The sequence below is a fragment of the Lipophrys pholis genome, assembly GCF_963383615.2.
Source record: "Lipophrys pholis genome assembly, chromosome: 10".
In the NCBI taxonomy this organism is placed as follows: domain Eukaryota; kingdom Metazoa; phylum Chordata; class Actinopteri; order Blenniiformes; family Blenniidae; genus Lipophrys; species Lipophrys pholis.
The window spans coordinates 15,933,077-15,947,130 of NC_137640.1; the positions used below are offsets into that span (position 1 = coordinate 15,933,077).

General features: G+C 40.3%; 1 protein-coding gene across 2 annotated transcripts; it reads right to left on the reverse strand.

Annotated features, from left to right (window-relative positions):
* Positions 1-442: 442 nt before the first annotated feature.
* nexn (nexilin (F actin binding protein)) lies at positions 443-13,059 on the reverse strand (the record flags this gene model as incomplete). 2 transcript variants are annotated; one of them, XM_080474154.1, is made up of 14 exons in its annotated part: positions 12,765-13,059; positions 10,190-10,637; positions 9,872-10,069; positions 8,401-8,485; positions 8,141-8,289; positions 6,548-6,748; positions 4,669-4,842; positions 4,025-4,213; positions 3,586-3,777; positions 2,659-2,853; positions 2,319-2,540; positions 1,993-2,181; positions 1,485-1,848; positions 443-1,317 (listed from the first exon to the last, which is right to left on the reverse strand). In XM_080474154.1, the coding sequence occupies exons 2-14, from the start codon at positions 10,586-10,588 to the stop codon at positions 1,304-1,306; spliced, it is 2,571 nt and encodes an 856-aa protein (XP_080330280.1). In that variant the 5' UTR covers positions 10,589-10,637; positions 12,765-13,059. The 2 variants fall into 2 exon arrangements, with proteins under 2 accessions (XP_080330280.1, XP_080330279.1); XM_080474153.1 differs by lacking the exon at positions 443-1,317 and having other exon boundaries at positions 1,465-1,848.
* Between the last annotated feature and the right edge of the window lie 995 nt (positions 13,060-14,054).

Below are 14,054 nucleotides of genomic sequence, written 5' to 3' on the forward strand. Positions count from 1 at the left end.
CAGTCATAAAACATGGTAATTAAATAAATTATTTGATAATGACCTGTTGTGATCAAAGCTATTCTATCTAGCTGGTGTTCAGGTTCACATTCGATTAGATTCATTAGATTCACATTGATGTATTTTGCAATATAATGAAGGGGTTTGTTATTCTGTCTCACATGAATCATCATGTATTTTCCATGTTATTATCAGAAATTTAAATTTCCATACACAGTGAGTGACATATGGGCTCAAACTCCACAAAACAAAGGTCAGTTTCACACCACGCACTATGGATGTGCATCATTGTGTGTATTGTAGTAGTTCGGATGAATCCACATGGAATAGTTGTAAAACAGAAATATATATATCAACCAAAAGCAAAACAAGTAAAAAGTTTCAGGCGGGAGACCATATGTTTCAATAAATGACAACACATTTGTTATTTGTTGATTTTATTAGTATTATGACAAATATCCTCACTAGCCTAAAAATGTTTCTACTATCAAATCATAAAACTGTTGTCATGGACTAGATGATGACAACTGTATCGAGTATTATTAATATTAAGAAAAAAAATTATTTGTGCATGGAGAAACACATTTTTTTATACGCTGCAAAAAATACAAATAGGATACACACATGAGGTCTACTGGCTTATAGTCTTGCAGTATGTGGTTGTCCTTATAGGTCATGATTCTGATATTGAACCATTCAGTGATGACTAAACACAATAGTCCTCAATGTAATACCAAGCAAACATCACACTATCATTCGCTAATACGGGAAAGAAAACTATGAACTTAATACTGATGATGAAAAGCAGTTGTAAAACACCCACAAAACAGGTAGGATTTTATATGTGTTCCGTTAATTACTATACAAGGACTTTCCCTTTTTTTTTTTTACATTTGAAACCTCAAAAATAACACTTGTCATTACATGGACCATAACGTATGATATTTACAGTACAGTACTACATATTTGAAAATGATTTGTATCAAATTATTTTAGGGCCTTGATGCAAATAGTTAAAAAGTTTTGCGCAGTCCTTTGCTTGAAACCAAGGACCAAGGCTATTTTTGGCACAAGTATCATCTTAAATCCTGACTGGGAGTGCAGCTTTACAACTGTAATACGTAAACATCTTGCATTTTCTTCTGTTTTGTTAATGGCGTGTGTATATTGTTGTGTATCCCTTCCTCAGGAATGCCAGCGTACTGCTTTTTTCACCCCTATGTGGTTGACCATACCATGAGCGATGAAGATTTACAGAAGAGGTGAGAGACAACAGGGAAATTTTCCAACTCATGGAGGGACATCAGTAGTCATACGCTGCAAAAAAGACAGGCAGGAGAGAAGTCAGCCACATCTGTGTGTTTTGTCCTTAGACCATAAGGAAGAGGAGCATGCAATCCACTTTGTGAAGAGAGGTTGAAAAATCCAGATTGGGAGGTATCATGCAGGCATGCAGGCATGCAGTCACACCAAGGTCGTCTTACTTTCTATTGTGAGGATGCAGGTACTTGCTGCTGTGCCTCTGCTGTTCACAGCCTTACACATGTACTCTCCCTCATCTTCTGGGAAAGTTTCTGGCAGGTAGAGGCAGAACGTCTCTCCTCGCTCTATGTACTGGTAGTCCTCACAGTCCTGGAGCATCTCTCCCTCAAACCACCAGGTTACCTCTGGTTTTGGCTCTCCGGTGATCTTTACAGTGAAGCGGACGGGCTCTGAATCCACCACCGACTGATTTTTAAGCGGCTTTTTAAACCACGGCGCTCCAGACCTGGCATGATCCTCCTCATCCTCGTAAGCTGCAGAGCCGTTGATGATGCTACCTTCGTCCTCCACATCGTCCTCCTTCTTCTGCAAACAGATGATAAAATGATAGCAAGCTGTTTTGTTTTTTTCCGAATCAATTTTAAACCACGCTCTTGATATTGTGTCTTGTTTCAGAACTATTAAACTATAAAATAAGTACATATTTATAAAGTTAAACAAAGAATTTACTTTTTGTAGGGCAGCATCAATTTCTTGCTGCTCAAACTGCATTCTCTGCAGCTTCTGCTCTTCTATCCTCCTCCTTTCCTCCTCCTCCCTGGCCTTGGCCATTTGTTCGAATCGGGCTCGCATGTCCACCTTTTGCTTGAAAGGCGACTCTTCGGCCCTTGCAGGAGTCATCTCTCGTGCCTCTTCATCCTGAAAGGCAGAACAACTGTAATGTGTGGCACTGCGATCCATCAACGTGAAAACATTACATACATTTCAGTTTGGTTTTTTTCAGCGACGTCTCTTTGGAAAAATGTCCTTGATGTTTATCTTGTGAACATGCCTACCTCCTGGAATCGCTCAGCTTCTCTCTCTTTGATTTCATCATCAATAGCCTTCCTCTTCGCTCTCTCCATATCAATCTTTTTCTGAATCTCTTCCTCCGTGAGCTGCTTGATCTTTTCAAACTTGGACTTGAGGTTTTTGGCTTGAATAGAGCCAGTCCTCTTGAGTTTGGTCAGCTCTTCATACTCTTTGCTTACAATCTCGGAACTTTCGTTGATTTCATCCTGTGAAATAAAAGTTACATTCATTGACATGACTGTGAGGTCCTAAAAAAAAAAAAAAGAAGGCAATGCGGACCCAGTCGTAATTGTAATATTACAAAACGTGTTTGTTCACACTGACCTCGCCCATTTCTTGTCTGAGTTGTTCAAATTCCTGTTTCTCCTGCTCCAATTTCTTTTTGCGCTCTTCTGCCTTGCGTTTCTTCTCTATTTCCTCCTTCTCTTTCAGCAGCTCCTCAAAGTTCATCTCCAGTTTTCTCGGGTGCAGCGCCTCCTGCGACTCGGTCTTAATCATCCCTTCCTCTTCGTCAAACACCTACAAGTAATCACAAAAGCACTGATTGTTATGGAGTGACTTGGCACGGCCGCGCCAAACCGTTTTGTCACAACTGTGGCTTCGTTTTGCGGTACTTACCCAACATCAAACACCTTCACCAGCAGAACACTAAGCGAAATTCATTCGTCACTCGGCATTGAAAGACATGCATTTTGTAGACGTTGCAAAGAATGTGTGATTGTAAGAATTGTTTTAGTTTGTTTGGAAAGCAAAAGCGTTTGAGATTGGAAAGATCTTACTGTTTCAACTCCATATGAAGACATTTCCTGATCCAGGCCAGGGCTCTTAAAGAAATCATTTGGAAAAAGGAAAGGCAGTGCAAATGCGCCAGTTGGAGCCTATCACAATGAATACATCAACATGACTTATCCAATTGAATTTATAGTCGAATTATGAAGTATTTTGATAGACTGAAGTGTTCGTTTGATGCAAACAGAACCCACTTACAAAATGCGTTCTAATGTTGGTTTATGCCACATTAACCTAATTAAATTTTTATTTTTTTTAAATAAGTTGATCTGTGTATTATTTTTTATGTACAGATAAGTTGAAGTGAAGTGTTATAATGAAATGTCTTGTGAAAGCTGGTTGAGGAAGCAGCAGCAAATTAAGCTGAAGCCTGAACAGGGCAAGCAGTTTCGACATGTTACCCATCAGCCAAGTACATGCATACCATGTAATTTATTTTGTCCCCGGGTCGTGGGGACTCACCATGCTCTTGCGGGCTTCGGCGAAGAGTCTCTTTTCTTCTTCCAGTCTCCTCTTGGCCTCCTCCTCTGCCTTCTTCTGCTCCTCCTCTCTTCTTTGGCGTTCCAGATCCTCAAAACTGGCACAAATCTTCCCGGGTTTACTGCCCTCCAGGTTCAGCAAAGCCATCAGTACCTCATCGTCCTCATCTACCAACTGAGGAAAACACATTTGATTAGTTTTATGTCATTTTTCAGTCTATCCTTATTCATAAGTACGGATTAATGCTCCCTCAAATGTAAGTTTATTTTATTAATAAATGACTGTTTCAAGTACAGTATAGTATAGTATAGGCCTCAGCATGACATACATTTCAACATTGAGAATTTGCACATTATAAAAAGTTTTCTGAATTCATATTTTGAGTAGAATCATATAATTCAAAATGGGAGAGAACATTAACCATGCTCTTTCTGGCTTCAGCAAAAGCTCGTCTTTCTTCTTCCATTCGTTTTTTCGCCTCTTCCTCTGCCTTCTTGCGCAATCCTTCAACTCTTTGTCTCTCCAGCTCTTCGAAGCTCAGTCTCAGTTTTCCAGGACGTACATCCTCTTTGTCTTCATGAACTGGATCCAAGTTTTCTTCATCTTCATCCTGATAAGATATCAAAGTGCTTTGAGCTCTATGGGTGGATTGGCTCAACAGATGTTACAATGTGGAGATTGTGTGTAAGTTTAATTTGGAGAGATTTTCAAGTCATTTCTATGAATTCATTTAATTGTAAGGACCTCCTTCTTCAATAGAAGTGAATGCACAGGAGAAATCCAAGAATCTTATTCTATTCTATTCTATTCTATTCTATTCTAGGTGCAAATGTAATCTGTAAGTAATTGGGACAAGGCTGTACAGAGTTCTGACTATGGAAATAAGACTACCAAAAGAAAAAAAAGGAAAAGGAACTAAAATTTAGACACTCAGAGAGAGAGAGTGTGTGTGTGTGTGTGTGTGTGTGTGTGTGTGTGTGTGTGTGTGTGTGTGTGTGTGTGTGTGTGTGTGTGTGTGTGTGTGTGTGTGTGTTTGTCACAGACAGACACTTAAGTTTTTCTTACCATTTCCATTCTGGCCTCCTCAAAAGCCTTCTTTTCGTCAAGCAGGCGCCGCTTGGCCTCCTCCTCAGCCAGCTTTTTCCTCTGCTCCTGTCTTTCCTTCTCCTCCTCCTCAAATGTCAATTTGAGTTTTCCAGGATTCGACTGCATCTTCTCAGACGTCTTCTCCTCTATATCCTGATTCAAATAAGAGAGAGACAACCATACATTTTTCTGTGTAAAATGACCTCCTCTTACTGAGAAACTAAAGCTTGACCTGTAATTGCCAATACGGTCATCTCACAGGCCCATTATAAACTAGTCGGGTCCCACAACACCTCCAGAACGCTACCGTGATCTCTGGCTTCATGGAACCACTCCAATGTGACATTCACTGGTCCTACACAGCCCAACGAACACTGCTCACTTCAACAGACCCTAGCCCTGTTTAATCAAGTGATAGGTTTTGAAAATGTTGATGTTACCTTTCCTGGCAGCAGCAGGATATCGTAATTATGTGAGATACCATGCACTATGAAAGCACAAGGAAAATTTTGTCAGAGAGAGGAGCCTGGTTAAAAAAAAAAAAAACTCTCTCCTGCTGGACTTTACACCTCCCTCAATTTCCCCAAAAATCAGCATGCTAAAGTTGCATTCACACTGAAAAGGGTTAGGCCACACCAATCTATATGGCTGTGTTCCTCCTGCATTTTGTCCTCAGCAGGCTGATTGATGTGTTTTTTTCTACCTGATCTCTGGAAGCTATGAAATCCAGACGCAGAGCAGTGGAAACGGCACACAGACGGGTACAAGTATGGAAATTAAAGGTTATTCACAAACTTAAATTTTTTACAAAAACACAGCACTTTGTGGGAAAGAGGGAACCGAGAGCAATACTATTAAGGTGAATAAATGAAGACTCTACGCTACCAATTAGTGGGCAGGAGGTAAACTACTAACTAAGAATTAACCCTAAAACAAAACCAAAATTACTCAGAACTACAAAACTGCAAAACTCAGGAAGTCACTAAACTCAGAAACTGCAGAAACGACTAAGCACTGTGGTGGCAGATAAAAAGCATAAAAAATCCCAACCATCACTACACAAATAACACATGACCCGAAAACGCTAAACAAGGACTGAGATTCAAAGCTACTGACGCACAAAACACAGCGGCAGAGCAGGGAACTCAGCTGCAGGACATCTAGAGAGAGCAGAGTGACGCCAGGAAGCACCAAGGTGAGAGAAGTGTGATTGTTGTGAGCCTCACACACACTGTCAAGCTCACGCCCACCTGCAGCGATGCAGAGCTGGCAGTGCGGACCGTGACAGAAACCTCTTCTCAACCAAATTGACTGCATGTACTTGCTCCCTCTGACATTGAGCTCAGACTCTGTCCTTGTGTCCCAGTTCCCCCAGGAGAAAGATATCTGACCTCGGCGCAAATTGCCTACATGCCACCTCCACTGATCACACACTAACTTTTCTAGTCCTTTACTGTGCAGCTTGGGCATGTTACCTTTTAAAGAAAGCTTTAAAAAAATCCCAAAACAATGCCCGACGTGAACAATGTTGTTGAAGGGGGTGATATCAAGGGCACAATTGTTTCCCTGTCTTCTGCCACGGCAGAGTGGGAGATAAAAAGGAGGAGCCTGCGACAGCAGCAGCAGTGTGTGTGTGTGTGTGTGTGTGTGTGTGTGTGTGTGTGTGTGTGTGTGTGTGTGTGTGTGTGTGTGTGTGTGTGTGTGTGTGTGTGTGTGTGTGTGTGTTGGAGATTGTGTTTTGTGGTGAATGAAATTATGAAATTGTAAGCTGGCTCCATGGCTCTGTGCCTGAGGAACCCAGGAGAGATATGGTCTCAAGTTACAAATGTATGGAATGATTAATTCTCTGAATGCCTACTTGTTCAACGACTGAGCGTCGCTTCGCTTCCCGGAATGAGCGTCTGTTTTCGTTGTATTGTTTGAGCTTCTCCTCCTCTGCCTTCTTCTTCAGCTCCTCCTCTCGACTCCTCTCCATGTCTTCAAAGTTCACCTTGATTCGGCCTGGAGATTTGGATGACTTTGCGGGAACCACACGTACCAGGATTGTGTCATCTCCCTCCTAAACAGTAAGATTAGACAAAAAAGATTACAGGGAAACACAGCAAATACAATCTGATGTACACCAGCAGGTCATGTCCACAGATTTATATTCAGTTCAGCAAAGTAAGAACTTCATTGCATTATGAAATATGTTTCTGCTGTTTATATGAAAATAAACACTTTGAATCAACAATCATTCATTAATCTTGAATATGTGTTTCACAGTCATTACTGGTGCCCACATACCTAGAATGGCAAACCCAAGGGAGGTTTAAAATCTAGAATTGCAAAGCTTTGAATGCGCAATCTGTTTGGATAATTTGGAGAGAAATGTGACAGCGGCATTCAACCATGCACAAATGAATAAATCTGAGTAAAATGCCTCATGCTGATAGCAATCCTAACAGAGCGCATGTGTGGTAGGGGACAGCCTATTGGCCTAATGTCACCATTTGCAGTAGGTCAGCATATAGGTGTCAGTTGAAGATAGCAGTCTAATTTAGTCACAGTAGGGAAGTCTCGGGCTAATTCTGTCTCTGAGGTGTGGGAAACAGTTGCCACTCAAGTGTTGTCTAAACCTGGCAGATCTTTTCCAGTTGTTTCTTGATTACTGAGTCGGTGGTGTTTCCTCACAGCGAAACATTTTAATCCACAAGCTGAATTCATATACTGTATACGGGCAAAACGAAAAAAAGAAAAACTCAAGTTTCAAATGACACCTGCATTACATGTTACTGTGTGTTTTCATCGCTGACCCTGCATCAACATTTCTATCTATCTATCTATCTATCTATCTATCTATCTATCTATCTATCTATCTATCTATCTATCTATCTATCTATCTATCTATCTATCTATCTATCTATCTATCTATCTATCTAGACTATCTAGACTATCTATCTAGACTATCTAGTTCTGACTGGAGCAGAACTAGGTTAAAGAAGTACCAGGTAATTTCTTGTAATTGATTATGTGGCACAAGGACACTTACATAACCATTCTCAAGAAATGCATGAAATAATAACAAGCCTGAAAACAGCATTCCATGTGGTTCTTTCCTTGTTGTACTGCCTGGAAATATTATTGCCATTTTCTTTAAATCTTTTTTTTTTCTTTTTCTTAACTTTTTCCAGGCTTAACAGTTCCATGAAATGAAAGTGACCTATTTAGCGTCAGTTCCCAGGCTGGTCATGTCAACAATGCCACGAGTAGTTTCAGACCTATATCCAGCCTCTGCCAACTGGTTTGATGTCAAATATCACTTAAAATAACTCACTGGAGTGGCAGCTGAGGATTACCTGACTCATTACGGATAAAAATGCACCATTCTCACCAGAAAGGAAGCGTTAAGATACATTCAGCCAGTGACAGGTGAGTCGCTCTACAAATAGTTCACTGTCGGTTCACTGACCTCAACAGCCTTCTGAGCCAATTCCTTCCTGATTTTGGCTTTCTCAATGTTGTCCTGGGCTTCCCGCTTCTTCCTCTCTCCGTCCATCCTCTTCCTCTCCTCTTCTTGTCTTTGTTTTTCCATTTCTGCAAATTTTCCCTTTACGCTCCCTGCAGATTTCACAAATCGGGACACAAATCTTGAGCCTCCGCTCCCTTCTAAATCCCAGATTCGACATTATTTCCTTTTCTACCCTTCTTATACATTGTTGTGTGTCTTACCTGTGATTTTGGGAACGTAGGATTTCTCTATTTTTGCTGGCTGCACCTCTTCTTCCTCATCACTGGAAGCGAGTAGTTCTTTTATCTGTAGCCAATGACATGTACAATGCGGCGAGGTTACGGTTTAGCTGGGATCATCTGCTTTGCCACTCAGGAGCCATGCTGGTCCCAGCAAGAACACGGATCTAATCCCTGCTAATAGCGTGATCATGTGTCTGGTCGGTGAGCCTCTGATTGGACCAGAGTGTTGATGCACACAGAGGAGATGAGCGTAGGTGTCCAAGTTTGGGCCAGCCATGCCATGGCTGTACACAGGGAGGGTTTTTCAGTCCCAGTATCATTAATAATCCACTCAGGCAACACCGCATCACTGCAATTATTTCACCGCAGTCGACCGCAGACAAACACGGCCTCCGGCCTTCAATTCCCCATCTTTAGTTCAAAAGCAAAATTATAATCTGAAAATGTCATTAAAAACTAATCAGCTTTTCTTTTTTTTTTTTTTTTTTTTTAACAATTGAATAATCAATTCTTTGTTATTTTATGAATAGTAAACAAATTATCTTGAAATGTAAGAAAAAAAGACTAAATTGTTCCTTTGCATTAGGAATTGTTGTTCATACTTTTTCATGTTTGTTTGTTAATTTACAAAAAAAAAAAGTGTTTTTTGATCTCTGGTTTTACTAAACATGAGAAGCCAAATACTAGCTGGCACTCTGACATACAAAACCTCGAGGTTTTAAAAAAAAAAAAGGATCCAGACTGCCTTCTCAGGTCCAAAACCATTTTTAACTGCTTCAGAGCAGCCTCACATCAAACCCCAACCCGAGCCCATGTGAGCTCTTCTCTGCTATCAAGGACTCAAAGCTCAATCAGCATGATATAGATATAACAGTCTACTTAAAGGGTAACTATTTAAAATAAAGTTCAGTGTCTTACACAGTTTGGTTAAATTAGTTGTCATCTGGGTGGGTCACTGCGGTTTAACCACTCCATGCTTATCATTACATTGAAAATGACCGATTTTTTTTAAAATCATTATTTTGACAATAAATGTAATAGTTGAATATTGGAATATGTTAAAGTGATTGCAAGGTTAGCAATATGACATACGGAGTGTGGCCAATGTGACTTTTGACTGGGGCGGGCACACATCGTCTTGAAAGGTCGTAGTCCTTTAAGTTTTAACCGTCTACCTGCTCCCACATGCCTGGATTTAGTAAATAACTCATCATGACGCTCCGCAGAAACTGTGATACTGAGCCAAACATTACATTGGTTCTGTTGAAGCAGGAATGAGTTGAAACTCCGCAGGACTCGTGGGCCCTCCAGAACAGGTGAGTGCCCGCCTCTGCGTTAGATTGTGTAAAAGACTGAGTCCTCACTGAAACCGGCTGCTCTGTCACTCCATCATGCTTCATCATGCCATGCAGATTTCAGACGGAGGTTAGCGGCGTTATCAGTCTTTGACCTGCTGCTTCCTTCGGCTCCACTCCCTCTCCTTGACATACTGCTCTTTCCTCTTCTGCTGCTCGTTCCTGTTTCTCTGTCTGCTACGTTCTTCCCTGGCCTTCTGCATGGCCTCAAACTTGCCTGTCACGTCCCCCTTTTCTTTGTTCGTTTTAGGCACGTAGCTTCTTGCCACTAGCTTTCTGGACCTGAGAAGTTTCTGTGGTTGAACAGAGACAAAAGAACAATACACAACGTCAGTATGTGAAGCACAGCGTCTACACAAAGTTCAGTCACATGTAACAACATTCTGTTTTTCAGATGAAGATTCGTGGCTTACCTCTTTTTTCAATGCCAAATCAGAAATATTCAGGTCTTCGTCCATGTCAGGTTCAGGTTCCTCTTTTTGCTTATTTTGAACGCCATTAACGGCTTCCGAAGTCTTTTCACATTTCACATGTTTCTCATCTGCAGTGTCGATGTCTTTGTGCGCCACACCGTTTATGTGACTCTTGTCACTCCCGTCACTGGTTTTATCTCTTGCGTGGCCTGGTGTCTCATCTTCTTTAAGTGAACTCTTCGTTTCGTCAGTTTTCTCTTCCTCCTCTCTCACCATTTCATCTTTTTGTGTCTCATAATTTGCTCTGTCTTCTGCACTGCTCATCTCTTCTTCATTTTCACAGAAGACATCCTCTATGTCGTTGGCTATGACAACCGGAGCCTGTGAGACCTCAGTCATGCTTGTACGACTGCGACAAGTTGACGAACAGGGTCTTGAGATTTGTTACCTGCAACAACAAAAAAAATCATCATGACGGTCTGAGTATTGCCGATATGCTTCAAAACAAAGGTAGGCCATTGTCCTGGGCACAGTCCTGCATGGTTTCCACACGTTCCTGCTTATGATGGGTGGCTCAGTCTCAGGACTTCTACAGAGACTTATGATGACTAATATATTAAATGATGGTGTGTTGGATTAGAGAGACAATGAAAACATCCAGCACTGTGCCCCTCTGGGAGGATCACCGGCTATTTTCTACCAATTAACACAAGGTGAGTATGAAACAAAAAGAATTATAAAAAAAAAAAATAAAATTTTTTTTCGCAAAGTTGTACAGTAGAGGTATTTATAAAATAAAAGACGTACAACATAATTTGATGAACCACAACAAGCTTAAAACTGGATAATACACAAGCTGATAGTTCACGTCACAAAAACATAAACTACTTGTGTGGTTTTGTGTTTTTGCCCATGTATTGATCTGCACACTTGTGCTATTACTACTGTAATAATCATCAGATCTGACAAGGTTATTTGCTTCATTTTATTGATTAATGTCTTATTTTTTTCGATATTCTCAGTCGTCTGATCTCTCCTCATTAGCAGAAAGCTAACTGTCCCATTCTGCAGTTTGTGCAGGACTTTAGTTTTTTTCTCTCCTTTTTAACCAAAAGTAAAACATGAAAGACACACGTGTCTATTTCACCACACTAATTAACCCACACTAGCGAATTTCCTACTCCAGTATGGGATTTTGTGTATGCAAAATACTCTTATTGGGCAAAAGAGTTCCTGTGATCTTCAGCATGTGAGGAAGGAGCGCAATGATGGAGGCCTACAGACCCCTATTTATAGCCCACTTTTGCCCCCATGACATGTGATCATTGCTATTTCTGATGAGTGATAGGTGGTTGGACGGAGCTCAGTCTGGCACCCACATGTCGCTGCACAGACCCCTGATAAAACGGTTCGACTGAGAGTTAGACAACTGGATGAAGGAGAGTTGTTCAGGAAGTTTGTTGTCTCACGGTGCTTCTGCTTTGTATCAGTGTCTTCAAATACCTTTTCTATTCAGGTATGACGGTCATATGTCGCTGCCAGACAGTTGGTCTACATTTCTGTGTAATCTAGAAACAGAAAGGTCTTGATGGTGTGGTTGAATTAAAAAAAGTTACCCTGATGAAATTCTAGTCTTCTAACTGTATGTAATCAGAACGAAAAGAGAAAAAAAAAAGTCATTATCATGAGGAACCTGCTGTCTTTATTGCGAAATCCATGTTTCTCTTGGTAAATGCATACAGGATATTCATATGTGATTCTGTTTTTACAATTACAATAAAATGCAAGGATCAGAACATATAGCCTCAAAACCAATATCTTATTGTATAAAGATGCTAAAGATTGAGTCACTGAGTGTTTTACTGATGGGTTTGACGTTTTCATTTTGACTGTCAGTCTCACATTTGGTACATTTGTTGGATCTAAACAGATTGTCAGAATATATAGTAAAGTAAAACACATGTTAACCATTTTTTTTATTTAGAATACTGTTGAAAACACTCTTTATGTGCATAAATATCCAGTTACTTTAAAGGTTTCCCAGAATCAACATGCCTCTAACAAATACTCTATCTTCTAAATCTGACAGAGACACGTATAATTACTTCTTGATTTGTGTGGTTTGATGAGTTCAGACAATATTAATAGTCTGAAACTTTACTTTCAGCAGGTGATGTCCTATTTCTGTACACACCTGGCAGGAGAGATCATCAGGGTGCGTCAGAAACAACGAGTTTGATATACATGGATATATTATTCCTACTGTGTTGCTATAACTGTCTGACAGGAGCACTTACTGTTTATATTTATGGATTTGTTTTTTTAAATGTGATCACAGCAGTTTAAGAAAGTTAACAAAAGAAAACTAGAACAATACTTTCACAATCGCATTCAATTATGAACTGAACATGTGTTTGAGGTGTGTACAGCTGATTTTACTTCCCAGTTCTGAATAGACTTTTTTTTTTATATGTATAATTTCATGGACCTCAATGTACACGCAGGCCTAATCTAATGAATCCTACAAATAATCATGAGATAATTATGATGAAACAAACATCAAGGATCACTTCACCTCTTCAGCGTGCTGCTGTCCTCCTTTTTTTTTTGCTTCCAAAGAAATCCTTTGTGTTGGTAAAAACCACAAGAAGTGAATCTCTGAGCAAACCGGACAATCCGTCAAGCAACCACTCGGTGCACCAACGCGACTGCTGCTGGCCGCTCGTCCGGGAGCCGTTTCCATAAAAGTACCGTTACTTTCTACCGGATACTGCATTCCGCGCGCGCATGCCGCAGGTTCAGCTGTTGCCCCACGCGCACGTCCGCACACACACACACACACACACACACACACACACACACACACACACGTGTGTGTCATCCTGGCCCTTTGCAATCACAGCTGCATAAACAATGTTTAAATAAAAAAAAATAATAATAATAATAATAATACAAAAGAAAAGAGCTATAATCTGTGGGGGTGATTGAGCACTTATTTTAGATTTTAGTTCCTTCAGCTTCTCACGGATAAACTGAATCATTTTTGTAATTCAAATTATTGGTTATATTCCATGATTTCATCATTATTTCCATTTTGAATAACTTTAACGGACATACATCAGAGTCTGGAAAAATGTAGAAAATGACTACATTATTCTAGTGTATTGGGTGGTTATGACGCACGTTTCCTACCTTTTCTGTTTGTAGAACTAATGCATTGTTGCAGTTTTGTGCAGCAAAATTTGGCTTGCTTTATACTGAAAGATGCTTTACTCAAACCTTCTGCCCTAATATTTGTTTTTATGCTTTTTCTTTTCTTTATGTAATTGGCTTGTAGAGAATGAATTGTTCAATTAAACTACGAGATGCTTTTCTTATTGCGTGATGAGCTACGAATATATGGTGTGCAAAATTATTTGGGGAAAGTTTTGTCACACTTTTGAGCGGGTCTTTTCAGTGGGTCAGCAATCTAAATGCAGACAGAGATTATTCTTTATCTTATTGTTGGCCAGGCAGGATGCCTGACTTATCACTGAAGAGGGACTGCAACTTGCCCTTTGTTTTGCCAGAGTAACCTAGATGTTGCTGTCATTCAGCTATGCGGTGACTGTTGGGACTTATATCGGCAATGCCTTGAGCCATAAAGTAAATGTAAAACGCAACTTTTTCAATATCTCAATTTTGAATTGGGCTCAGAAACCAGCAATTCATAGATGACAGACATTTGAGGTCAATTTTAACTGTAACTCTGACGCTCCTCTTCATTCCAGGATGAGAAAATGCTTCTCTCACTGTAGATGGATTTAAATAGAAACCTTGCTCCAGACACATTTAGTCTGCCCTAATGGCTCCATGCTCAGCTGCT